General features: G+C 52.8%; 5 protein-coding genes across 5 annotated transcripts; 3 read left to right on the forward strand and 2 right to left on the reverse strand.

Annotated features, from left to right (window-relative positions):
• Positions 1-1,990: 1,990 nt before the first annotated feature.
• CCM_06816 (uncharacterized protein) lies at positions 1,991-3,169 on the reverse strand (the record flags this gene model as incomplete). The annotated part of the gene is given in 7 exon segments (XM_006671954.1): positions 1,991-2,104; positions 2,171-2,365; positions 2,439-2,647; positions 2,667-2,730; positions 2,802-2,895; positions 2,969-3,029; positions 3,067-3,169. 7 exon segments carry the CDS (start codon positions 3,167-3,169, stop codon positions 1,991-1,993), a joined length of 840 nt encoding a protein of 279 aa, XP_006672017.1.
• A 3,412-nt stretch (positions 3,170-6,581) lies between these two features.
• Positions 6,582-8,778, forward strand: CCM_06817 (cation diffusion facilitator 10; the record flags this gene model as incomplete). The annotated part of the gene is made up of 5 exons (XM_006671955.1): positions 6,582-6,982; positions 7,037-7,891; positions 7,963-8,175; positions 8,242-8,300; positions 8,375-8,778. 5 exons carry the CDS (start codon positions 6,582-6,584, stop codon positions 8,776-8,778), a joined length of 1,932 nt encoding a protein of 643 aa, XP_006672018.1.
• Positions 8,779-9,226: 448 nt separating this feature from the next.
• On the reverse strand, positions 9,227-15,122 carry CCM_06818 (phosphatidylinositol 3-kinase 3; the record flags this gene model as incomplete). The annotated part of the gene is made up of 2 exons (XM_006671956.1): positions 9,227-14,878; positions 14,931-15,122. The coding sequence occupies 2 exons, from the start codon at positions 15,120-15,122 to the stop codon at positions 9,227-9,229; spliced, it is 5,844 nt and encodes a 1,947-aa protein (XP_006672019.1).
• A 534-nt stretch (positions 15,123-15,656) lies between these two features.
• On the forward strand, positions 15,657-16,508 carry CCM_06819 (proteasome component C5; the record flags this gene model as incomplete). The annotated part of the gene is made up of 2 exons (XM_006671957.1): positions 15,657-15,757; positions 15,821-16,508. 2 exons carry the CDS (start codon positions 15,657-15,659, stop codon positions 16,506-16,508), a joined length of 789 nt encoding a protein of 262 aa, XP_006672020.1.
• Positions 16,509-22,321: 5,813 nt separating this feature from the next.
• On the forward strand, positions 22,322-24,356 carry CCM_06820 (YT521-B-like splicing factor, putative; the record flags this gene model as incomplete). Its single annotated transcript, XM_006671958.1, has 4 exons — positions 22,322-23,045; positions 23,105-23,164; positions 23,219-23,739; positions 23,793-24,356. 4 exons carry the CDS (start codon positions 22,322-22,324, stop codon positions 24,354-24,356), a joined length of 1,869 nt encoding a protein of 622 aa, XP_006672021.1.
• Between the last annotated feature and the right edge of the window lie 1,518 nt (positions 24,357-25,874).

The following is a 25,874-nucleotide window of genomic DNA, read 5'->3' on the forward strand; positions in this document are numbered from 1 at the left end:
GATATAGCTATTACTTGGGAAGAAGAAGAGGAGGACCAGTGTCCCGGGAAAAAGAAGGAAAAAGGAGAAGAAAAGAAAACAGGTCGATGGCCCACGCGGACGTTGCGCGAACGGGACTGGATGGCGGCGCCAGGTACGACGAACGCAGACGCCAGGCGCAAGCTGGACAGAAACAAATTCATGATGAAATGGTGCTTAAAAAAAAACAAGAAACTGTCCGGTTGCACATGGCATCCAGGAATACGGATAGAAGGGATCGGTTTTCCGCATGACAATCAAGATGGCTGTGGTGCCAAGTGCTAGTAATACAGCTTGCAACCTCGCACCTTGTTCCTCGACACCGGCGGCAGCACCGCACGACACGAGGGCCGTGATGTCATGCCCGTATATTCCATGCATACCAGGTTGTCCATTGTCTAACGGATACATGTCGTTACATACATACGTACGCTTGATGCCCGGATGCACCTCTGACTCGCTGGGATTTAATAGTTAATTCTTCTTCTTTTTGTTTGACTGTCCATCTGGCTCGCCAACTAGGTCAAGGTACCCAACACCTCATCACTAGCGCTGTGATGATTCCTGTTCCAACCTTGTTGCAAGTAGTTAGGTCCAGAGTACAATGAACCTTGTCTGTTCACTGCGGGCAAGAATTTCTCAACATCTCAGACACACCCATTCTTGGCAACTTTTGCGTCTCATTCTTGACCAGTTGACCAGTTGACATGGCAGGCATCCCATCCATCCGTCCATCCGTCCATCCAGACCATTCCGCCGCCCCGCCGCCATCCAGAGCGGGCCGTTCAGCTCTCAACTCGCCCCATCCCGTACCTCTATTTTTTTCGCTTGGGCACGAGAGAAAAAAAGGTTCGATGATGCAGTCATAACTCGGAAAATGCCATGTACATCTGCCTAGATTCCTGACGAGATGCGGACATTTTTTTCTTCTTTTTTCGGGCATGACCTTGTCTCTTTTGACAGGGGGGGTTTGAGAAGACGCTCTTGATACAAAACATGCCATGCACGCTGCGTGTGCGTGCGCGCAACACAACGCCCAAGAAACGCGCCAAGGACCATTGATTGTCCTGCATGATGATGCCCGTCTGCGTCCCGTCTCTTGAAAAGAGCCTCCTTCCCCCCTCTTGGCTGGCGGTGGGATACGCCGGATATGTCGGGTGGCTCGCAAGTAGTCAACTACTAACTAGGTACCTAGGTACATACGTACCTAGTGAGTTAGCTTCAATCCATCCCCAGATCGGCCATGGCGCGCCTCCATTTTTTTTATTTTCTTTTTCCCGCGCCAGGCCAAACCATCACCTCCCTCACTCCCTCAACTCACAGCCTGAGCAAAAAGCTAGAAAAACCTGGCCACCATTTCCGTCCATGGCCCTGTTTGCTCGGCCTGCCGATCAATCACAATTGACCGGCACTCACTGCACTCAGACACACGTCAACGGCACTAAGAAAAGCTTATCTGCTGCGCGGCACTCTCGTTCAACCAACCTGCTGGTACCTAATATAAACGACGTGTGCTGAGAGACAGCACGACTGCATGTTGTACAAATTACGCGGGTACGGATACTCACATGTGCTACGGGAGTACCGACACTCGGGTGCTGTCACTCTTTGTTCCCCCATGACAGTGCCGGAGTCACAGCCACGGGAAGCGACCTGTCTCTCGCTGCGGCCACGTGAGACGGGGCCAGATTCGTCGCTTCCATCTTTTCATTACACAGTAACAGGTCACTACTCCGTTGTTACAAGAAACTCCGTAATAGTTACAAAAACCAATTCGCATTCTCAAATCTTTGCTGCCCTCGTGCAAACACAGTTGGCTCTCAGAGACCGCAGTGGGCTAGCTTTCTACAGTGGGGACAGCCCGAAATTGCCAAAAGGCCAACTAGCCTTGTTGAGAGGCGGCGATATATCCGGTGGTGTGATGTTGTCTCCTGAAAATGAGCGTTGATCAATTATTATTAGTTTATTTTAGTTATTTTGGCAAGCTGCAGCTAGCTCGGTTGCTCCAGTAAAAAGCCTCTGGAACTGCCAACCCGTCGCCAGGCAAACCAAACCGCCCCCATGCCAGGCAATCGAGCCCAAATTCCTGCCAGACCAGTCAGACCTGCCAGACCTTGGCTTGTCGTCTTTGTGCCTCCTATAACGTTATTACCTCACTGAATCTTGTACGAATTAGTAGGCTCCTCTCTTTGTCTTTGCTTGTGGGTGGCCACCCGCACACGCCGTCGCCAGCCGATTGATCATCGGACCGATGGCCATGACGATCCATTGCCACAATCAGGATTCCAGCTGGCACAAGCCCAGAGACAAGCAGCAAGACAGTTCGCGCCCCATTGTTGGTGGGTTTCTTTATGCATGTAAATAGTATGCCGAAACCGGCAACTTATTCCCGCCTCGTCAAGCCTCCTTTTCTTGCTTACCTGTCTGTTTTCACCTTGTCGTTTGCCCTCCCAAAAGCATGACAAGACAAAATCCTTTTGCGTCGGCCGGTTTGCCTCTGAGCTTGTCAAGTTTCTAGGCAGTCGAAATCGTATCGGGAGATTATGAATCTGCTCCCATCTCTCTAGAACCTCAGTCTGCCACGCGTTCTCGTATCCTCGCCCACACTCCTCCTCGTTCCTGAGCCGAGCTGAGCTGAGCTAACTAACTGTTCATGGTTCTTCCAATTTCCCCCCCACTGGTACGATGAATGACCGGGGGAAGCGCGACAGCCTACAGGGGTGGAAATAACTAGTGCTGCGTGCCAAAGAAAGAAAAAAAAAGATTCAGCTGAATGTACGGACCTTGACGCCATTCGCGCAAAAAAGGTGGCGCCTGCATCCTGCATCTTTGGCCGACAGCCTCATTGTGTCCATGACAGGGGAAGAGGGGACAACACTGCCAATATTTCAATTTCGAACGAGGCAGCCACAGGGTCTTTTCCTGCATCTGATATACAGGGGTGGCTGACGGCTCGCTTGTGTGTTCCTTGGCCATCGGCCCCAATGCGGCAATGTCGAAAGTGCGTCTTGCTGTACCGCAACTCCGTACGGACGTTATCATTCGTACAAAGAGCAAATGCCGCCCAGTCATCTTTGCCAGACGTTGGGCGCTTCGCTTTGAATAATCCCAACGACTGCATTGGCCACTCGAGCCCACGCAACGGCACCATGGCGCAAATAACAAAATAGTTACGCAGACAACACCCAACAGCGCCTCTTTTGAGACCCAGCCACAACTACTGGCCTACCCTATACTACCAAGCATGTCGGGCGGGACATGGCGCACGGGATGAAAGTGTCAAAAAAACGTGCCGTGCCGCAATAAGGAATGCGCTGTGGCTTGGATGCTGTCCATAACTACTTGTTTTTTTTCTTGAGACTTTGCAAATTTGGCAGACCAAGAGGAAACAAAAACACAGCGTGTGTGTCGGAAAGTGAGCGCTTGCATCGACGAGGCGACGGCGCCCGCATTCCAGTCGGATCCGAGCCGAACGATTGCGCCCAAGTTCCAGCAAAGCACAATCCCGATGAAGAGGAAGCGACAGCACGATCAACATCGCGGAGATGTGCAGGCACGTACATATAGTACGGGGAAGCAAAACCACCCGCAGAGGAGAAGACTATGGACCATGGACAGCACACCTTGCTCGTGCGGTGGCGCATCGTCTACCCATGCGATGAGAGCAAAGCGTCCTACTCGATGCGCATGCGCGGTTGCAGATACAGGGAAGTTGCTCAAATCGTATCGTAGTCATCCATGGGCGCGCAGGGAACAAGCCCGGCATTCTCCCCTTCGCCGCGCCGCCCTCTGCAGCAGCAGGTGAGGCGGAAATAATCCCAGACATGCATGACGAGACACTCGGCGGGATCCGTCCTGAATAAAAATTCACGGTCATCAGTAATATCAGTATGCAGAGCCCCAATCTATCCATGGTAGCCTAGTAGGGGGGGCAGCGAGGGTACGTGCATGCTTGCTTGCAGCCTGGGTTGGCAGACGAGAGACAGGTTCACGGGTCGGAAGGGCAACCGCCTCGTCGATGACATGCAGCGTGCCAGCCGGTCTCGGCAGACCGAGGATGCGGTACTGAATGTACTGAATTCAGACAGACAGAGAGAGAGAGAGAGAGCTTGGCAGACCTGTCCAGGGCGCGTGCGAAGCGCGTGGCACCGTGTCTTTATATTCGCACGGATATTCCCACAAGACACATCTGGGGTCGCCGAGGAGCATTGTCTGTGGGGGGGAGGCAGCCCAAGGCGCGTCGGACCAATCAAGTCGACAGCGGAATTTGGTATTGGATGACCCTGGCGATATGTGGCTTACAAAGTAATACAACCCATTTCCTGTTCGATGGTCTGGTCATCCTTCAGGTTTTGTTTGATTATTCTTCAGCGACCGCGGATCGTAGTTCCAGAGCCCCCCCCTTCCCCGTGCTGGGGGCGTCTGTCTCTGAGCATCGTGAAACAGTCCAAGTGCCATTGTTGGTTCTCACCGCCATTGCGATGCTGATACAAGCAAAGCGGAATAGAAGGAACCGGAACCAGAACGACGGACGATAAGGTTATGTGGGCGGTTCGTGTTTGGAGGCTTCGCTCATACAAAGGTGCGGACAGACAGGAGCGAGACCCGCCGCGGGGATGCCGTAGTTGGTGATGGCGCAAGAGAAGAGCAGTTTAATGATGATTATTTAATAGTATTAATTGGCCGTTTTGTCATTTGTTTGCTCACCCTTTTTGCAGTTGGTGGCCTCCCACTCTCTCCGCCATCGCGGCAACTGGTCAGGGCCGAGACCGATCAACTACCTACGTTGTGCATATACAGTAGAGTAGTGCTATTGGCACGAGAGCTTTTTGCTAAGGGCACGACCCAAGGTACTTCTAATTTAGAGGCTCCCACACTATAAAGTAAGTACCTTTTTAGTATCAATTCTACACCTTTTATATAGTAAAATCTAATAGAAAGGAAAGGTAGTTTCTAAAAAAGAAAAGATACTATCTAAAAGATTAACTAATAAGGTATCTAAGAACCTTAGTTTTAAAAAGAAATACCTATTCTAGTATTAGGAATAGATGGTGTTATTCTATAGGTTTCTGTATATTCTGATGCTTTTTTAGAAAAGCGCTTAGCGCTAAAATAATACTAGAGGTACTTAGTCTTTGCAGGCTATTCCACCAATTTTTAGGTACCTTGGGTCGTGCCCTTAGCAAAAAGCTCTCGTGCCAATAGCACTACTCATACAGTATTAGTAGCCGGCCCCATGTAAGAAAAAAAAAAGACGATATGCAAAGCACAACAAAACTCATATTTTCCCCCATTCATTCCCACCGACCGGGGCCGAGCTGCGACGGTGCTAGACTGGAAGAAGCATCGCGGTGGGCTTTGCTGATGCAATCTGGGCGGGTAGTTTTACTAGTAGGTGGACGTCGATGAACCAAACAGCGACGCCCATCAACGTCGCCGAGGAAAAATAGCGCCCCAGGACCCCTGCTGGTAGTCGGCCCCTTTGACCCTAGATTACGAAGGTGGCTGCGTTGTTGGAGCTTGCGGCTGACTCGGGGGGAGGGCGAGAAGGGAAGCGAGAGAGGGTGAGAGGGAGGGAGGAAGCGGTGATGGTGACAGAGTGCGGAGGTTATTTTTTTTTTTACATTTTCTCTTCCCGGTCTGCAGCTGCATTGACAAACTAACAAGGCGATGGCTGGGTAGTGCGGGGTTTCGGCTGAGCATGTTATATAATGCCCAAAGATGCATAATAGACGCTGGTAAGATGGTTGGATGGTTGGATGGTGCTGCTGACGGCGCGGATATGGCCATGGGGATGAACAATAAGTTGGCCATCGGGAATGAACCAGTTCAATCTGTAACTACCTATTACCAGGCCAAGATTCGTCACTAGATGCTTGAACCTCGAACGACGCCGCCCCAGCCAGCCACGAGCAGATGCCGACTCGCACGAATCATGCATGTCCTCTCGAGTCCGGAGCTCCCCTCTTTCCGTCGACACATCACTCGCAGCAACTATGTGACCAAGTTTGTCAAGAATAATAAAATCATATTAAAAATAAAAATAAAAATTCATCAGAATCGCCATAGTGTCCAAGCGTTGAATAGCCAAGACCGCTTCTGCGGGGGCGAGGCAGCCGGCTGAACGCAACCATCCTCAGTGCAGCCAGTCATGCAACTCTTTTTTTTTTTCTCTTCCCCCGGTCTTGCCAACCAGCCAACGCTCAAATAATCGCTCGGCGACACTTTCCCCGTGGCCCAATTCGATCTCAATCTCATCAAGTTCATCACCAGAGAGCTTCATCCGGCACGAGACGACCCTGACGCCCTCGCCCATCTTGTTTTGACTTTGCGCTTCTTCAACCACCGCGCCTCTTGGAAGCTTTTCGCCCCAGCTAGCTCCGATCCAGCCTGCTTTCGCGCGGCGCCGCGCCTCTTTCCCTCGCATCATCCGTCCTTTTTTCTTTTTATACTTTCCGTCTCTTTTTTTTTTTTGACTTTGCATCTCTTTCGCCAACTTGTTCACCGCGCTTGTTGCGCTTATACAATCCCTCTCTCCCCTCCCTCCAAGATCGCAAATCATCATGAGCTCGCCCAGTCCGCGCCCACCACAACACGGCCGCCGTCCTTCGCTCGTCCAGCAAGACGACGGTCTCTACCACTCGGCCCTGCCTACGCGCACCGGCATGCTAACGTCCATGATGCGCTCCCGCTCCCAGCAGAGCCTGCACACGACCTGGCGCGGCCACCACCACCACGCCTCCGACGACGGCGACGAGCCGCCCGTCCGGGGCCGCTCCCGCGGCCACCCGCCCGCCGACGACGACGAGCTCGAGCGCCTGCTGCACGACGAGAACCGTCTCAGCCAGATTCTCCACGGACCCCAGAACCGCAGCATGAACCTCATCGGCAAGAGCAATCCCCGATATCGGTGGAACTCGTACTGGAAGTCGGAGGAGGAGCTGCAGGGCATGTCGAGCAAGATGTGAGTTGCGCAAATAGAATCCCAAGACATGCAGCGGCTGCCAAGCCCGGATAGAGTTGCTTCTGTGCGATGCATTCTGTCTCGTGGCACCAAACACCCACCCATGGTTCCCCCTCTTTCCGGCTCCCCCCAATTGTCCGACTGGCTGGCTGACACAAAACCCTCTTCTCTTCCCACCAGACGCGAGTACTACGAGCGCACAAACGACCTCGTCCAGCAGTACATGTACATTGACTGCCTGCTCGACTCCACCATCCCGCACGAGCTGCTCAACGAGTACAATGCCGAGCTCGAGGCCTCGGCCTTTCGCGGCGTCGACATCCCCAACACCATCTCCGAGGAGCCCGACTCGTCGTCGCTGTCCGGCTCCACCGCCGACCGCTTCAACGGCGGCGCCTCGTACGGCTCGACCAACACGCTGCCGCCCGCCGTGCCCGAGAGCGCCAACAGGACGCCGCCCCTCCCCGCCAAGCGCACCCCCAAGGACATCTTCCGCTCCTCGGAGAACCTGACCATGCTCCCGCAGAACCACGCCGCCGACGACGACGACGACGATGATCACCCCGACGGCACCCGCCACGCCGCCGCCGACGAGAGGCGGCCGCTGCTCCGCGCCGACGCCAAGGACCTGGAGAACGGGCCCCGGCCGCTGCTGCCCTGGCTCGAGGATGCCGAGATTGACAGCGACGACCCCATTGTCACCCTCGCCATCTACGTCAATCTCGTCGCCAACGTCGTGCTGCTCGCCGGTAAAATCGTCGTCATCATCTCCGTCCCCTCCATGTCCGTCCTGGCCTCGTTGGTCGATGCCGTCCTGGACTTTTTGAGTACCGCCATTGTCTGGACCACCACCCGCCTCATTGCCTCTAGCTCAAGCGACCTCCACCGATACCCTGTCGGACGCACTCGGTATGTTACTAACTGTCTTTCCCCGCTGTCCCTTGCCCTCCTCGCTAACAAACCCCCCTCCTTCGCGACAGCCTCGAGCCTCTTGGTGTCCTCGTCTTTTCCGTCATCATGGTCACCTCGTTCTGCCAGGTCGCTCTGCAATGCATCCAGCGTCTCATGGGCCCGGAGCATGAGATTATTGAGCTCGGCATCCCGGCCATTGTCATCATGGCCACCACCGTCGTCATCAAGGGCGCCTGCTGGGTCTGGTGCCGACTGGTGAGAAACTCTAGTGTCCGAGCACTGTACGTCGCATATCCCCCTCCCCAAACGAGCCTTGGCTTGAAAAACCAGCATTAACACTCTTGCAGTGCCGAAGACGCCAAGACTGATGTCATTTTCAACATTGGCTCCATCTTGTTCCCCATTAGTACGTTTACTGCATAACACAATCTCCCTCCCGCCCAAAAGTTCCCAGCCCACTAACACTCTCTCGCGCTTCAGTCGGCTTCTACGGCAAGATCTGGTGGCTCGACGCCACCGGCGGCCTGCTGCTCTCCCTCGTCGTCGTCTTCACCTGGAGCCAGACGTCGGCCCACCACGTCCGCAACCTGACGGGCTTCGGCGCCGAGCCCGACGAGCGCAACCTGCTGCTCTACCTGACGATGCGCTTCGCCACGGCCATTCGCAAGATTCAAAACCTCCGCGCCTACCACGCCGGCGACAAGCTCTTTGTCGAGGTCGACATTGTCCTCTCCGCCATCACCCCGCTCAAGGACTCGCACGATCTCAGCGAGGTCCTCACCTACTTTCTCGAGTCCGTCCCCATTGTCGACCGCGCCTTTGTCCACGTCGACTATACGAGCTACAATGCGCCCACGCATATGCTCAAACAGTCTTCTTCGTGAAGAACATAAAAAAAAGAAAAAGGACCCCTCTCCCTCTAGTGTACGAAACTAACAACAAACTTGGCTTGGCTTGGCGACTTGATATTGTAATTGGTTTTTTTTTTTGGCTATACTTCTATACTTGCCCTTGTTTTGGTATAACTGGTTTTTTTATTTTGGGGTGCATCAAAATGCGAGGAGTTTTGAAAAGAACAAAAAGATAAGGGGAACTAGATGTGGCGCTGCTTTTCCAGGATATATAGATAGCATTTTGGTCTTGATTTGCACTTTAAAATGCTTGGAAAACAAACACAAAAGGATTGTCTTTACAACTATGCTTTCGCTTCTATGAGTGAATGAATCGAGTTGGAACAGATACTATACTAATTATACGGCTCAGAGGGGTTTTATGACTTGATAAAAAACAGCGCGGAGCAGGAAAACAAAAACTGGAAGAAGAGGGCACCAACTAATAAGGGATACCGTTGGTCAGGAGCTGAAACTGGTCATAGATGCCCGTGCTGTAGCTCGAGTACGACTTCTTGACCAAGTCGCGCATAAAATCCGCCGCCTCGCGCTCCGTCTTGTCCAGCACGAAGCGGTCCTTGAAGTGGCGCACCGACTCGGGCTTGAAGCACGGCAGGCCGCTGTCCATCATGCGCTCGACCACCTGCGCGAGCTTGTCGCGGTACTGGCGGGCTGCCAGAAACGCCTTGACGCAGAGCGCCTCAAAGGCGTGGAAGCTCTGGTGGTCCGTCGCGCCGCCCATGACGGCCACCATTTCGCTCGTCAGCTTGAACGGCGCGCGCTCAAACTTGATGCCGCCGGGCGCAATGTCGAAGCAGAAGCCAAAGTCAATGTGTAGAATGTGGCCGGCGTCGTCAATCATGATGTTGCCATTGTGGCGGTCCTTGAATTGAAGCAAAAAGGAAATGACGGAATAGGCCGCCATCGACTTGACAAAGTTGCTGCGCGCGGCTTGGAAGCGCAGCGAGTCCTCATTGCCGTACTTGGCCTTGAAGTACTCGTACAGGCCATTGACGGCCTCGCGGCCTACCATATCGCGCGAGATGGAGTTGGGCAGCACGTCAATGACGCCACACCCGGCGCCCGTCGCCGTCACCCGATTCGGGAAGACATACACGTCCAGGCCGACGTTGTGGAAGATGCTACGAAACGCCGAAATCATCTGCAGCGCGAGCACGTCTTGACGCACGTCATCGCCAACCTTGAAAATGGCCGACTGCCACACCTCAATGTAGTTGTCCGGCGACTCGGTCGCTTGATGCTGCGTGCCGGGCTGTTGCCCGACCACTTGCCTGTCCTCGTCGTCGTCGGCGGGCGTGTCGCCTACGTACTTGTTCTTGCGGACGCGGAAGGTGGCCATGTACGGCGCCTTGGCGTGACTTTGTAGCGGCTTGCCCGACTTGCGATCAATGCCAATGACGATGCCCTCGGGGTTACTGGGCAGGTAAACGCCGACTTCAACCTTGATCTTCATCAGCTCCTCCTCAATCTTTTGCTTCTTCTCGGGCTTGGGCCGCTTAATGTATGGCTTGAGCTTGCCGGAAATGCCAGTGACTTCGTCAAAGAACGAGAACTCCCGCTCGTAGAATAAGCGGTCCTCAGGCATAAAGCTGTCCACCATTTTGGTCATGACAGCGTCAAGAACGGGCTTGATCTCGTCGGGGACCTCGGCATCATCACCCTTGTACGAGTTGGCCTTCATGTTCCAGATAATCTGGTGAGCAAAGAGCTGCGAGAATTGTGCCGTCTCGAGGATATAACGCTCCGCGTATCCAAGATTATCGTGTCGAAGCGACTGCACAATCTGAGGCACGTAGAAGAATGTAACATCCACGGAGTGACTTTCGAGTGAGCGCATGGCGTACTGGATAATGAAGGGGTGGTCTTTAAACGCAGGCGAGAGAAGGGTCACAGCAGTGATTGGATTGACTGGCTCCCAGAACAAAAGGTACTTGAGCTGCCAGTTGACGTCGTCGGGGAGCTGACTGCCAATCAAGAGCGGGAGCGCTTCGGGGTCATCGATGACCATTTCTGGTGAAGTCAGGATTAGACGACGAATATCGCTGCGAAGCCGAGGATAGTGGAATCGAGTAGCCAGCTCCACGGCAATGGCAGGATCTTGGTACCAAGCCGTTCGCACCAAAGGAAGAAGAGCGTTCTCGGTGGCATGCTTTGAGGCGTGGTGGCTGGGTAATTGAGTTCCCGAGAGGTTGCGAGGGTTGGCCCAAACAATCAGACGTGATTGCTCGTTTTCGAGCAAAAGCTTCAACAAGCTGTCTTTAGTTTGTAGGGACGTAACATTGCCTACAGTGTGCGAGCCAATGTGCGAGACCAGATTCAGCGAGGCAATAATGTCTGAGAGGAGGCGAATTTCCGTTTTGAGAGATATCATGTTGCTGCCGAAGGACCAGCGCGGTGAGTGGCGGAACCAGCTGAGACCAGCGGATAGGATTCGATCCTTGAGTCTCCATTGGGCTGTAGGAGCAATGGTAGTGCTGCTTCGCAGTACCTTTGTACTGAACAGAATGATCTGGAAGCGGATCTCGCGAGCCATTGGATGCGGGCTGCAATCCTTGAGCGCGTCAAGTGTCAGATCCAAGAGGCGCAAGAAGACTTTTTGGATATCCGGGCTGCCCAACCGAGTGGCGTTGAAGTGGCTGGTAAAGAACTGAAGCAAGCGGGTATGAGGGGAAAGCATGTCATGGACTTTTTGCTTTTGCTGATTGATCATATCCCAGTCGCTCGGAGAAAACTCTTGCTTCAAGAAGAACGGATCAGAGTGTTCCAATGACGGATCAAAGAGACCGACACGGCGGGAGATGGTAAACTCCCACTGCTGAGCAATGGCGTTGAGTAGCTTGGACTCGAGACGCGGGTTCTCATTCATGACGCCGAGCCAGAGGGAGGCGCCGAGCTTGATTGACTGCTTAGTGAAGAGAGCGAAAGGAATGCTCACAAGTTGGCGGGCAACGGCAGACTCGTCATGTTTGCTACGGCACAGGAGTGCTGCGGCCCTACGCATAATGTCACGGACTTCGTCAATTGAGGTCGCTTTCTTACTAAGAATGCGCGCCTCGACATGAGCGAGTGCCGTGGCAGCGTTGGCGCTTTCCACCACTGACGACTGGGAGAAGGAGGGTCGGCGATTGGTTTGCATGAAGCTAATCAACTCGGTGCCGCGGTCCGGAAGTGTCTCGCCATAGCGATACTCTTGGCGAGTGGTGTACTGCGCAATGAGATCCGAAGCAGAGTTGATGCCGTACTCGCCGACTTGGTCAACAGACTGGAGCCGGTTGTCGGTACTGGGGATGACTGAGCCGAGTTCCAGGGCAAAGGAGCGGCCCAAAGAAATGTGGCCATAGGTACCTTCGTCGTCAAACTCGGACAAGTACGTCTGGAGTAGTCCTTTGACATCGAGTGGTGCGAGGTTAACGGCTGTATTGACCCAGGCGCGGGCCCTCTGGTGCAGGTGCTTCAATGTCAAGCTGCGGAAATCGTAGTCATCCGAAAGTCTCACAGTCACATTGCAACGTCCAGACGTAAACGTAGATCTGTGCCCGTACATGTCAGTCTCGGCTTCCAGGCAGCTAGACCACATCAGAGAAAGCAGTTCAAGCAGAGCAAAGAGGGACGTGCGGTAGCAAAGTGAAGAGGGAACGTCGCGCACGACTTTGTCAGCCAATGCAAAGGCAGCTTTCTGGACACGTTCAATGCGATGGCAGCATAGAGAGAAGATCGTGGCAAGCTGCTTGGCGGCGTACTGCGCCGAGAAAGCAGGCTCGGTACCACTAATGGTCTTGTTGATGTACTTGTCCACTACCGCGCTGGAAATGCCTTCCATGACACTGTACACTTCCCTCTGTAGCATGCTACGCTCAGCAAAGTAGGACAGGACCTTGGTACAGTCTCCAGAGTCTGCGCGCAGGATCTCAACAAGATAGGCAGAGTGCAAGAAGATGACTTTGCGGTAGCTGAGGTTTTTGATCTCCGAAGCCTTGCCAGGAATGAGCTCACCCAAGAGCTTCTTTTGCAGAGACTCCCGCTCGCTGCTGTTGCCGCGACGCAGGACCGTGTTGAGTTCGATATCGCTCTCAACTTGCTCGCCACGCTGTTCAGCAGCCAGCGGAGGCGAGTGGACAGCAATTACGCGCAGCTCGTTGAGGTATCTCTTCCCCCGTTCCGTTGAAGTGGAGAATCCATGTACCACAATGTTGAACCAAGCATCTCGAAGCAAGGCATACGATTCATCATTGGCCAGGGGCTGAGCAGCCAGGTCGTTAGTCGACATGAGCACAGCTAGAGGGTGAAGCAACTCTCCAATTTCTTGCGCAGTCAGGTCAACATCGATCTGCTTCGTCTGACCCTGAGAGTATGCATCACCAAGAGCGATGATGCTATCCAGCAGGTGTTCCCAGTAAATGTCAAAGAGTGGCGAATCGCGGCGAAGGTTTGCGGAAATGTGATTTCGGCCTTGCAAAACAGCCTGAGAAAAGAACTCCTTCTTTTCGACGACGCCAAAGTGGCCGAGTCGGTTGTACATTTTCAGAAGGGATCGGAATTCCAACTGACCACCACTGAGAGCCAAGTCGGCGGCGCCGGTAATAACTTGCACATCCACAGTAGCGTTGACTTTGTCCAACTTTTGGAGGAGAATTGATTGTGCGAGAGCGGTAATCTTCTCATCTTCGCATACGGCGGCAATGCCGCAAATCGCTTGCACGACGTTGCGATATACAATGGCTGCCTCCTGCTCGCCACTCACATCGACGGAGATGGAACTAGCGTTGGAGTGGCGACGCTGGTACTCGGGATATAGACCATTCTCTCCGTCAACAGCGCCATTGGTGTGACCGTTGGCGATTTTTGCTTCCGTATCAGGGCTAAGAACGTTGCCGAGGGAGTAGAGAGTGCTAATGACAGCATCCTTGGACAATTTCTTGAGCACAAAGGCAAGGCTTCGGGATGCGACAGCGCCAGTGCTGGCATTGGTCACATCCTGAACGATAAAGCGAGGAAGCGATCGGATCACAGTATGCGAAAATGCTGGGGCGATGCGGCTGAGAAGAGCCATGCAGCGAAGGGTCGTTGAAGCAAGGGTCTCATCGCTCATCTGCTGGGGATCATCCAGAGTCTGCTGCAGCCAGTTCATCAAGACTTCGGGCTCGGCAGCATCCTCGTTGAGCATAGCGCAGTTCAGGAAGGATACCATGGCAGCCGACTTGACAGCATAGGCGAGCTTCTGCTGGGAAGGGGAGCCAAGACGAGCAAAGTCAGCACCAGCTTCGATGTAGTTCATCTGATCAATAGCAAAGTTGGCGTGCAGGTCAATAGACCGCAGGTCAACATCGGCAGCAAAGCCATCGACGCGAGTCAGAACACCGCCGTTGTCCATGAGCACGTCGAGAACATGCTTCTTGCGCAGCTGGGATCCGTCAGTGACCATCAGGGAGGTGCTGGAAAGAACCAGCCACATGAAGCTTCGCTGCAAGAGCATGGCACCAAGCGGGCGTCCAGCAGCAGAGTAGTGGCGCAAGTGACGCTTCCATTCTCGCACGTCGCGGTCGTCGCTATGGGCATTGCGAATTGTGGACAAGGATGTCTCGACAGCAACCAGGAAGGGCTCCGAGAGCAGCTGCTTGGTCTTTTGAATCAGCCCCAGTCGGCCACCAGATTTCCAAAAATCGGCCTGAGCCGCGGCAGCATCGAGGAAGCCGAGAATAGCGACAGCAATGTTGAGAGTTCGGATAGATTCGTCAATATTGAGGTTCTCTGGGTCGCCAGTTCGAGGGGAGAGTACACTTTCGGTGGTTCGGCTGCAGGCGTTGGTAAAGGCCCAGATACCGTCCGTAACGGTCTCCTTTAGCTCGTTGTACTTGATTCCGAGAGACAGGAGCGCAGCAGTGACATGAAAGGCCAGGGACTCGGTCGGACAAGGGTTGATTTTGCGAAAGAATGGCGAGGTAACAAAGGTCTGGGAGTGCGCCTCGAGGATGTACGGAATGAGCTGGTAGGAAAGCTTCTGGGCGCTCTGAGCAGACAGAATCTTGGGTGCATTCTTGCAAAGGGCTAGGAGGACCTCGAATTCGCGAATGGACTACGTTTGTTAGCGGTGGAAGCGTCTCCCACATCTTGGGCAACAGCATTACCATGGGGATACGGCTGAGCGAGCCAGCCTGCTTCGAATTGTACGCGCCATGGTTGTATTCGCGGCTGCGGCCACTGACGTTGCAGGCTCGACACAGTCTATCGAGGTCGGACTTGTCAAAGGAAGTGTTGGTAGAAGACGCAGCAAGCGATGCTATCTTGTCAAGCGCTCTCGCGCGAATGTCACCCGTCATGATGCCTTGCTCGTGCCCGCAGTCAGACGGACAATGACGAGATGACAATGGCAAGCGACAGAGGGGGGCCAGAGACGATGAATCCGTTGGCGGAGACGTGCAGATGAATAAAGTTGTTGCCGAGGTCACAGGTGCCAAAATCCACGCCAGGCATTCGTGGCGTTTGACGGGGAGCCAGGGGATAGGATGCTAGTCTCTCTCGGTCGAAGCTAACAATGAGCGGATAGCCGTGCAACTGAGCAGCCGCCAAAGGTCCTGCCGAGAGTGCGGGGCTTAGTCATTTTGGGCGTGGCTGGTGTTGGGAGCTTGCTGTAGCTGGTGGCTGGTGCTGTGGCGCGCTCACCAACAACTGTGGCAAGGCTCCAGCTGTACGCGTGCGCTAACCTCGCCGTTGCTGAGCAAGCTCCTCCTGCCTGCCAACACGATCTCAACCCGTCCGCAAGTCATCGATTCTATCCACGCAGCACCTCGATTACGGCCGGCCAGCATCATCTTCAGCTACTATACTCCCGGGCATCCGCGCACACCGTCACAATGGCCATGTTTAGCCAAAACCCGGTCCTAAATGGCCCCAACTATTCCATGTCCGACGTGCCCCGACAAGCTGGCGAGCCGCGCGAGCATCGCTTCAACCCGTACGAGACTGAACCCGCAGCATCAAGCTGGAAGAATTTCCTCCGCTGACCATGTCCCTGCAGATACACCGACAACGGCGGCTCGACGCTCGCCATCGCCGGTGCCGACTTTAGCATCATCGCCGGCGACACAAGACACACAAGCGGCTACAGCATCAACTCGCGCATGGCGCCCAAGGTGTTCAAGATTGGCGGCACCAACGCCTCGCAGGACGACGCCACCATTGTGCTCTCCGTCTGCGGCTTCGCCGCCGACGGCGACGCCCTCCGCGACCGCCTCGACACCATCTGCAAGATTTACCGCTACCGCCACGGCAAGCCCATGACACTCAACGCCTGCGCCAAGCGCCTGTCGACGATTCTCTACCAGAAGCGCTTCTTCCCCTACTATACCCACGCGCTTCTCGGCGGCCTCGACGAGGAGGGCGTGGGCGCCGTCTACTCGTACGACCCCGTCGGCAGCTACGAGCGCGAGCAGTGCCGCGCCGGCGGCGCCGCGGCCAGCCTCATCATGCCCTTCCTCGATAACCAGGTCAACTTCCGCAACCAATACGTGCCCGGGAGCGGCATCGGACACAACTTGAAGGAGCGCCCCCACGCACCCCTCAGCCGCGTGCAGGTTGAGACGATTATCAAGGATGCTTTTGACGGCGCAGCGGAGCGCCACATCGAGGTCGGCGACTCTCTCCAGATGCTCATTGTCACCAAGAACGGTATTGAGGAGGTATTTGTGCCGCTGAAGAAGGACTAAGGGTCGAGATGCACATGTACAATAGCTACGCATTTGATACGTCTAATAGATTCGATGTTTGGGAGCTGTGCAAAACCATGGTGATACTACGCATACATCTGTGTTGCGCCATCTTGGACAACATATGTTTTTAGTGGCGTTGCTTGCGTTGGACTCGTCCAATCTGAGGTTTGTATTCTGGTGATCCGTTCCTGAGTCAGCCTACTTTGTTGACGACATGGTCAACTAAAGGGTATTCCGCATCCGGGCACTGGCTCTCGCGGTGCATATTTGCGCTTGCGATTTCTATATAGTTATACAGATTGATCCAATCAAATTGGGCTGCAGCCCAAGGCAACGACCTAGACTCAAGTGGCTGAAAGATTGGCACCCTCGATACAGCCAACGGTGCAGGGCGGCCCTGATCGCCCTAGACACTCGTCTTCTTTAGCAAGGTATATTAATGCCATGTCTAGACCCTTCTAATTACTCGCGCAGCTAGTCTATAGTCCGGCTTCTCTCCCACTTGCCGTCGCTGGCTACACGGACATGCTTTGCATCACGGGATGAGTAGGCGCTCGAAAGATCGGTCTTGAAGATGCATGTATTTGAGCTCTGGGAGTCTCGACTCCCTGTGTACTTCGTAGCCACGTTCTTGTTAACCTAGCTAGCTCTTGGGGGCCGCGTTCGGGGTTACTAAAGATCTAGATGATTGACGATAGCTTCGGCTCTCCGTATTGCTACCCGGCACGGAAATTGGTCAAAGTCTTGGCGGACTTTGCAGACGCCCCGGGGACACAAGGGGTGTTTGCCAACCTCTACATGGGAGTTTTCATGGATTGAGTTTGGATTTCCGTCTTTTGAAAGTGTAAAATTCCGTGTCTTTGCGGTTAGACTAGCTATGGTTCGCCAGTCCTAATCACTGTCCCGCGAGGGTTTCGCAGCTCACGGCTAAGTTCCGTTAGTAGCGCGAACCTGCCCTTTGAACGACTTCTCATGAACAAGAGAAACGAAACCGCCGGGCCGGATAGCGCAAGACGGCACCGTAGTTTGGACTGGCCGTTATTTCAAATCAGACCATGAACAGCGCGTTTTTTCGGAGGGCGTGCGATTCGGAACCGAATAGGATGCCCTTCTCATCGTCCGTGCTACGGTGGGGTGAATGGCGCTACAAAACAGGTACCTACCAATTGGAGAAGACAGTGCCTGGATGAGAGTACCTATATCGTACTGGTAGGCATCCCGCAGTTGGGAAGTGACAGCTGGCTCTTCCCGTGGCTGTGGTGGTCCCCTGCTCCTGTTGGGAAGAGACAGGGAAAAAACGGAATTTGCCGCTCGGCAGCAGGCCAGCATTATTAGACTTTTCCTCTTCTTCTTCCCTTTTAAAACCTTCTGGCGCGTGCACTCATCTCAAGCTACAAATTTACTGCCGCCGCACCAGGATGAGTTGAATGGGGGCCGGCGGCCAAAAGTGGGGCCGTAGCCAGAGCCTTCCGTACCGAATTTGCTGGATTTTAGTACAGATCACCAGAAGTGGCTGGAAGTTTTCCATCTTTGCTCATGCCTCTGTTTCTGGAAGCTCCTCGGTGATTCTTTCCAATTTTTTAACCTCTAGAAAGGGATGGCGAAGGACTGAGGGTGTACCCATTCCCAGTCGTGCATGTTTCGACAGACAAGGAGGCGTTGTTGCATAAATCGCATCACAATATTATGAATTGGGTTGGTATGTACATAGCCGAGTACATACATTCGGCCAACGCCACTTTGTGGCTTGGATCCCTGCTGTGGCTCAGGCCTCTTGGGTTTGCAGGGCAATTGCGTAATGGTGACTCAATAAAAGAACGACTAGTGTGGCGGTGCAGGAGGAGGATGGAAAATGTACTCGAGAGCTTGAAATTCTTGGTTTTTATGGAATTAAATGTGTGTATTTTGCGCAGTTTTGGGGGTCCTCGGTGTGCGCTCGAATCCCGAAAAGTCAATGTCGTCATAATGTGGCCGAGTACTGGTGGATTCTGGTAACAACCTGGGAGCTGTCAGAAAATGATTGAAAATGATTTCGTTTTTTTTGTCTTCTGTGGGACGGAGACGGTCCACATCTTCTCTCCGTTTCCTAATCCTTCATGTGGGATGGTGATGGGGTTCCAGACTAACTACCTCGTAGTCAGTTTCTCTGACACGCAGACTATCTAACTATCTCCCCGGGGACAGCAACAGCAGTATTTCCCACTTGCGAGTACGGACACGATGAATCAGAGTAAAGAGTAGCGTCGATCAGTCCCTTGGACCCTTTTCCATTACCACGACTTAATGGGTTGGTCTGGCTGTCTGTCCATCGTCACAACTTGGTGTTGGTTTATTCAATTACCTAGGTAGGTTAATAAGTAATTGAGTGATTGATTGTCCGGAGCATTCGGTCCGGAGGAACCGATGACTTGCAAGTGTTTGGCGGCTTGATTTCTTGAATTTCGTTTGCTTGCAGATTTGGCAATAATCGGCACCCGACAGCCCTGGCCCGCCTCAGTAAGAAACGAAAATCCAAACAAATCCCCAGGGTCCAATCTTCTTGGAGGGGCGTGTGCAGCCCAGACTACCACCCCCAGCTGCCCTGGCCATGTGCCCAGTTGCTCTCTTTTGGACGGGCAGTTACACGTCGTTCGTTGAAGGCGCTGGTCTGGGGCCATGCGCATCATCTTTTCAGATGACTTGAACGTGTAGTTATATCATATCGTATCATCATGATCGGCGACGTGGCACCCGCTACTCTGATTCAGAGTTTGAAAAAAAGATGCAGTTTTGTTCAGTTTCACGGTTTATTGGCAATGGGAAACTATGGGATTCCCCATCTTCTGCCAGGCGTGCTGTGTGCCCGGCCCGGTGGCGACTATCCGTACAGGCCACGCACAACTTCAAATACGCCACCGTGTAAGCCAGTATCAGGGCGGACGGTATGTAGACAAAGTCAACGGCCCCGAGCAAGTCCCGAGAAAATTGCAGTGTGAAATAGCTCGAGGCAAGATCAGCCAGTCGCACCACAAGTGATGCTTGAGAAGTTCTAATTGTCGTCGTCATCAGCACACCCAAAAAGCAAGCGCGAGCACGAGACTGGGGCTTTTTTGGGGTATTGCAGAACAGAGAGCCCATGACCAGCTGTACGCCAGGGAACATGATGCGAGTTTGAAGGGTTCAGCAAAGGCAGAGCACCACGTCACGGAAGCACTGGGGCATCAAGTTGCACGTTCCGTCGCCAGCGAACCTAAGCATGTGCACTGGTGACAGATGTCCAGGATGATTCAGTTAGCTAGCGGCTCCCGTAAGAGGGGTAACCCGCTCGGCCCCTGTCCTTCCGATGTGGTGTCTTATTATTATGCAGCTCCAGCCACACTTGTCTCGCCCCGGCACTCTCTGCAACGTTCTGCCTGCCCTGTTCAACTCACCCTTGCAGCCTGGTAAAACGTCACGTTGCCCTTGAAGCCGCCGATGCCGTGTGAAATGGAACGCCTCGGTCGGTGATGGAAAGACGTCGAATATGGCCCAGCACGACACGCCGACGCGACGGAGGCTCGCTGTTCCGCTCGGCGCGACTGCTCTAGGCTAAGTAAGGACAGAGGGGCGTGAAGGTCTTCCGCTCTCCATTCATAGGTAGGTAGTCACTCTGTAGCTCGTTCAAGCATCGACACTACCTAGCTACGTCTCATCCTTGAACGGCGCAGCCACAACAACTTTAGCCACGTATTGTTTTCGACAGTGACAAAAAACCAAAGTCGCCACCCGTCCGCCCTGTTTAGTTGGGGTCGAGAACTGTTGTGACCCTCAGCTACGCGGCTGCCCCAGCAAAGCCACAGGTGTGTATCGATGAAGGGGGAACTGATAGTTGGTGGCGGTCACAAATCAAGGGCCTGAAGTTCCCAAGTCCCCTTCGAATCCGCACTGAGTACGGAGGAATTCGTACTGGTACTGGAAGCGGGCGTGAAGAACCGGATTTTTGCTGTGGCTTGTCTGGTGGGACTGCCGGACACCCCCCCTCCCCCCCATTTTTAGAGACGTTCTTGGATGAGCACAAGTGGCAAAAATTTGTTATTTATAAAAAAAAAAGTCAAAAACAGGACAAGCCTAATGAGCTAGAGCGATTGGGCAGAATGTCTTGAAGCCTTGCTGCGGTTGTGGAGGCTTTTGTTGCACAGCCAGCTGTGGATAGTCGGTGATGTATCAGTACCTCTCCCGCCCTGCTTACAATGTAGCTGATGGCCGCGCGAGGCTGTCACCAGTACATGTCTGGATAATTTGCTGTCTTTATAGCTACCTACATATTTTCTCCGGCATGCCAGTACTACCGTGCTTGTCGATTGATGCCATTCATAGTATCCATCCATTCACGAAGCGCCTTACACCTTACACGGGGAAGTCGGACCCGCCAAGATCCTACTCCCTACATCTACCTGCTGGCATCCAATTGACTCACATCCTGTTTACCGGTTTTTAATTTCATGTTTTTTTGATTTGCAAGCACACATCTTATTCCCCCATTCGTCGTCATCCATTTCTATTTACGTCCTTGCTTCTGACGTTGGAATATCACCAACACCCACCCTGCCGTCCACTACGCACCACCATCACGCCTCGCGATACTCGCAGTTCTATTCACACTATTCACACTATTCACACTACCCCAGTTTCTCGCCATACACCAGGGGCATACCTAGGCACCCTTGTGGCAAATTCGTCCATGTTCCTGTTCCCACGCGAGCAGGCAAAGTACCCCGATTCTCCATTCAGGCTGTGCCACGAGTGCCGAACACAGGCTTTGACACTCCTCTTGGCGTCCAAAACCACCGGAGGGGACTTCATCACTACCTTTACACCTCTGGCCCGCTCTATTCTCTGCCCATCACTCCCGGCCGTTTGAAGAAATAGCCTGGCTAGAACCAGGGCTTGAGCCAGGGCAGATCATCTTCAACTAAGCAAATCCCACATATTCACAAGCGCATATCCCGTCACCTTTCCGCACTTCTGCTTGTCCCTCGTCTTCTCAATCTCCAAAAACGGCATGCCAATTGCCTGGAGGTCCTTTTTAACTATTCGCTTCCTCACCCACACATCCCTGGGGCACTGTCAACCCTGTTCACCTTGTCCTCGATTCAATTTCTTTTTACCGATTACACAAACGACTGGCAAGACGAGTGTTAGGCTACCTTGAATTCCTACAGCGACCCAGAACAGGCAGCTCTCTTTCACTCTACCATCTCTCTAGTGGCCTGACATAGCCACGCCAGCCCTACCAAACCATACACCCCGGCTTTAGCATCGCCACAAGGGCACTTGGAAGTTCGAGATACGGTGACCTCGCCAGTTAAACCCACTGGGTATACCTCTTGAGCCTTCGTATCGCTGAACATTTGATGGGTGGGCAAGTATTGAACCACTGCCTGGACCTGTTGCTGAAAAGCTACCGCGTCTTTCTCAAGCCCAATTTGCATACCATTGGCCATTTAGGCACCTCGCCGCGCACTCTATTCTTCTTCCAGGGTTTCTATACATACAAACATCTTTGCAGAGTGTCAAATTTGCTATTTATCATAGCGCACCTTTACTGACACCTTAGTCTGGCCGGGCCGATTTACCGCCTTCAGTCTTGTCAAGCTCGCTGCTGCTCACCACTTTCGATTTGCCGTTTTCTCAAAATTCAGCACTAAACTACTGCAAAGACTTTTCTCGAAGCCTATCAAATCACCTTTTCGAGTTATCCGGTAGCTGCGGACCAGCATCATCAACTCCCTCTACTATTAGAGCTGCATTATTTCTTTCTTCATCCCGCCCTCAAAAGTCGACACGTCACCATGGGAGACATTCCCTCTCCACATACAACTCCTGTGCAAACAGTTGAGTACAAGGCCAACAAAATCGTTCCCTCAGGGCCGGCGTCCTCCCCTCAGAAGTCTCCTCCAGCACCAGCACCAGCACCAGCATCCTCGCGTCGACGCCCGTCCAACCCTCGACAATCTTCCCACGGCCATACTGCTACACAATTTGATGAACATTACGACAGAAGAAATGGTGTCCCATCTCTAGCAGGCGAATCCGGGCCTTTCAACATGGCACCGATGCTTAGCGCTTGCCCTCGTGGAGGTTACCAACATCCCCCTCCCCTAGGGGCTCATCCGCAGTACAGCCAGCAAACTTCGCAGCCTGTCATGCAGCACATGCCACATAATCCATACGTCGGCCATCATCCTGGCTCGATAATGGTTCCTGGATACTACTTACAGCACCCACAAATGCATCAATACTATGCGACAAATGCTCCCTTAACTCACCACGGCCCGCTGCCGATGCAAGTACAAGGCAGTTCTGCTTACTATCCAGTGCAATTCGTCATGGAACACCCACAATCCCTCGGGTACTACCCACAACCACACCAGTTTCCTGATCCAAACCACCAACGAAATGACCACATGAATCGCCGGTACAGCCAAGGGCATATCCCACATGAAGGGCGAAGCCAACCCCGAAGACCGTCCTACAGATCAAACAAATCTTTCGGGGATCGGAATTCGCCACCTGGTACGCTTCTTTCTCTTTATCAACCGAAATTATGATGGCTAACTAGGAGATGTTGGTAGATTCTAAACGTCAACAACAGCACACAGTCCGTGGACCGCCACGAAAGCCATATCAAAGTGGTAAGACACTTCAAAACGATATAAACATAGCTCAAGCTAAACTTCGCCGTTTAGGCCATGCGATATGGATTGGAAACCTTCCGCCACAGACCGAATTGATGAACCTCGTGCACCACGTTTGCGAATTAGCCCCGGGACTTCGATCCCTGTTTTTGATCTCGAAGAGCAACTGTGCGTTCGCCAACTTTAAGGAGGAAACAACTTCAATAGAAGCTCAGAAGACTATCCACGAGTCCAAGTTTCAATCTGTGCGATTGGTCTGTCGACTTAGAAAGAACACGGCGGAACCAACTTCAGAGAATCACATTGTCATCGCATCTGGTACCAGCATTCCTACGTCACCTACACTCGCCAATGATGCGTATGACGGGAATATATCTCCTTTGGGTGAAAAGGCCGACCCTCTTGAAGGCATTGAAACACAAGCAGCTACAAAGCACACAAGCACAAACGCTCACCGAGATCGATTCTTTGTCCTCAAAAGCCTTACGAGGGAAGACATGGAGAAGAGTGTTAAAACTGGCATTTGGGCCACCCAGTCACACAACGAGGAGCTTTTGAATAATGCTTTCAAGGTTAGTAAATACGAAAAGCTTCAGAGCCCGTTGATATACTAACCAAGCCACAGACTACAGACAACGTCTACCTGATATTTTCCGCCAATAAGTCTGGAGAATATTTCGGATTTGCTCGAATGACGTCGGAAATAAACCAAGATCCAGGCGCTGCAGTTCAATTTGCACCGCAGAATCAGGCCACCGAAGAAAGCGACCTACCACGAGCTGTGTCGATCGATGCGAAATGTAAAATACCAAAAGGACGCATCATTGATGACTCTGCACGAGGAACAATGTTCTGGGAAGTCGAAGAAAACGAAAATGATGGCGAAGTGGAGGATGACGGCGAAGTTACCAGCAACAAGGAAACGGAAGATGCGGACGAAGATCTTCAGACCTGGGGTAAACCGTTCAAGCTGCAGTGGCTTTCGATTATCCCATTACCCTTTTACCGCACAAGAGGTTTACGAAACCCGTGGAACTCGAACCGCGAAGTAAAGATCGCGAGGGATGGTACAGAACTCGAGCCTGCGGTTGGCCGCCGACTGATTGGCTTAATGAACAACAATACGCATATGGGGCAGCACGACTCGCGAGGTAGTCCTGCCTTTTTTGCTTCTGGTGGACGGCGATGAACAAATCGGGGAGGTCCCACGTGAGTACGGCAGTATGACTTGCGAAACTACACACAATCATCAAGTACGAATACGACAAACCAACGATTATCATGCTCTGAGCTGATTATTATGCGCTGAGCCATGGACACGATTGGGAACAACGTACAGAACATTCACCGCGTATACGACAATATGGTTCATACTGCATGATACTGCATTGAACCATGAAGACGACACACAGCTTGCAACACTGGCGAATCATATTGATTTTAGAGGGATGAGCATAGCAAGGGCGAATCAAGCAACTTGGATGGGAGATTGGAGCGTTCAAGGCAATTTTGGTAGAAAGAAATACAATTCTTGTGCTATATAGAACGCTTTACTTTGTGATTTTATGCTTGCTGTACTAGTGATGCTGATTGATGTCAGGAGGTTTGCCAACTCTTTGAACGTTGACCGTGGGGCCACGAGCTTGCGATTTCTTTAGCACGCAGTTGTAAGACGCTGCGCTGCTTCGAAACGATGAATCAATGACGGTAACATGGCATCAGGCTCGCATATAGACTGGAGATGGATGATGCCAAAATGCTCTTCCCAGGCGTAAAGATGGGACGACGTCAGAATATAAATGTGGCTTGCCGAGTGGAGGGGTGTGTAGAGGATCTGGCTGTGCAGCTACGCCACGACTTGCTACGATGGATGGTGGCATGTTTTTTTTTTTTTTTTTTTAGGCTGTGGCTGAGACTTGGCAGTGATGCAGCTTTTGTCCAAGTCCCGGCTATCGCTGCCAAGGAAAAAGATTCCAGCGTTGCATTGGTCATTGGACGAAGCCGTTATTTCGACGAGTGAATATGCCTTTACTGAGCTGCGAGAGCGTAAGAATGACGCAGCGCCAGGGCAACGCGAAGCTGAAATCGACACCCCTCACCACCCTCGAAAATCCCCCCGCCATCTGTGCTGCTCCAGAATTGTTGTTGGCGTTCGCAGCGGAAGGAAGAAGGGTTTTCACAGAGATCGTGGAACTATGACGTCACAGCGCCACATTCACCCGCCTTTTCCTTTTGGGATAAGTCGCTCGTTAGGTAAGCGACGTACATTGGGAATTAGTGGGGCAACATCAGCTGAGGGATGCCACCCAGTTACCCGCAGGTGAGGTGTATCCACGTTGATGCTGGGCATTGTTTTTGTTGAATTGCGTAACTACGCGATAGTAAATAAATCCAAAAAGATAAAAACATACAACAGCCGGTGTTCGCTGGTCGTCACCGACCCAACTACTAATCTGCCGATGAACAGCTTGACGATCGGGGAGCAAACGGGACCCAGTATTTTCTGTCCTCTATGGTCGTATGTGACAGTCTTTGACGAGTTTCAGTATATAAGGGTTAGAATCTAGTGACGAAAGGTGCCTTTTTGAATCGAAATTGTCAGCATAGAACACGGTCCGTAGATGAAGATGGTATTGGACTTGGCATTTTCTGCGGCACTTGTATTTTCCCGCATCGTGCTAAGACGAATAAGCCGTTGATTGGGGGG

Source organism: Cordyceps militaris (genome assembly GCF_000225605.1).
Source record: "Cordyceps militaris CM01 unplaced genomic scaffold CCM_S00005, whole genome shotgun sequence".
Classification (NCBI taxonomy): Eukaryota; Fungi; Ascomycota; class Sordariomycetes; order Hypocreales; family Cordycipitaceae; genus Cordyceps; species Cordyceps militaris.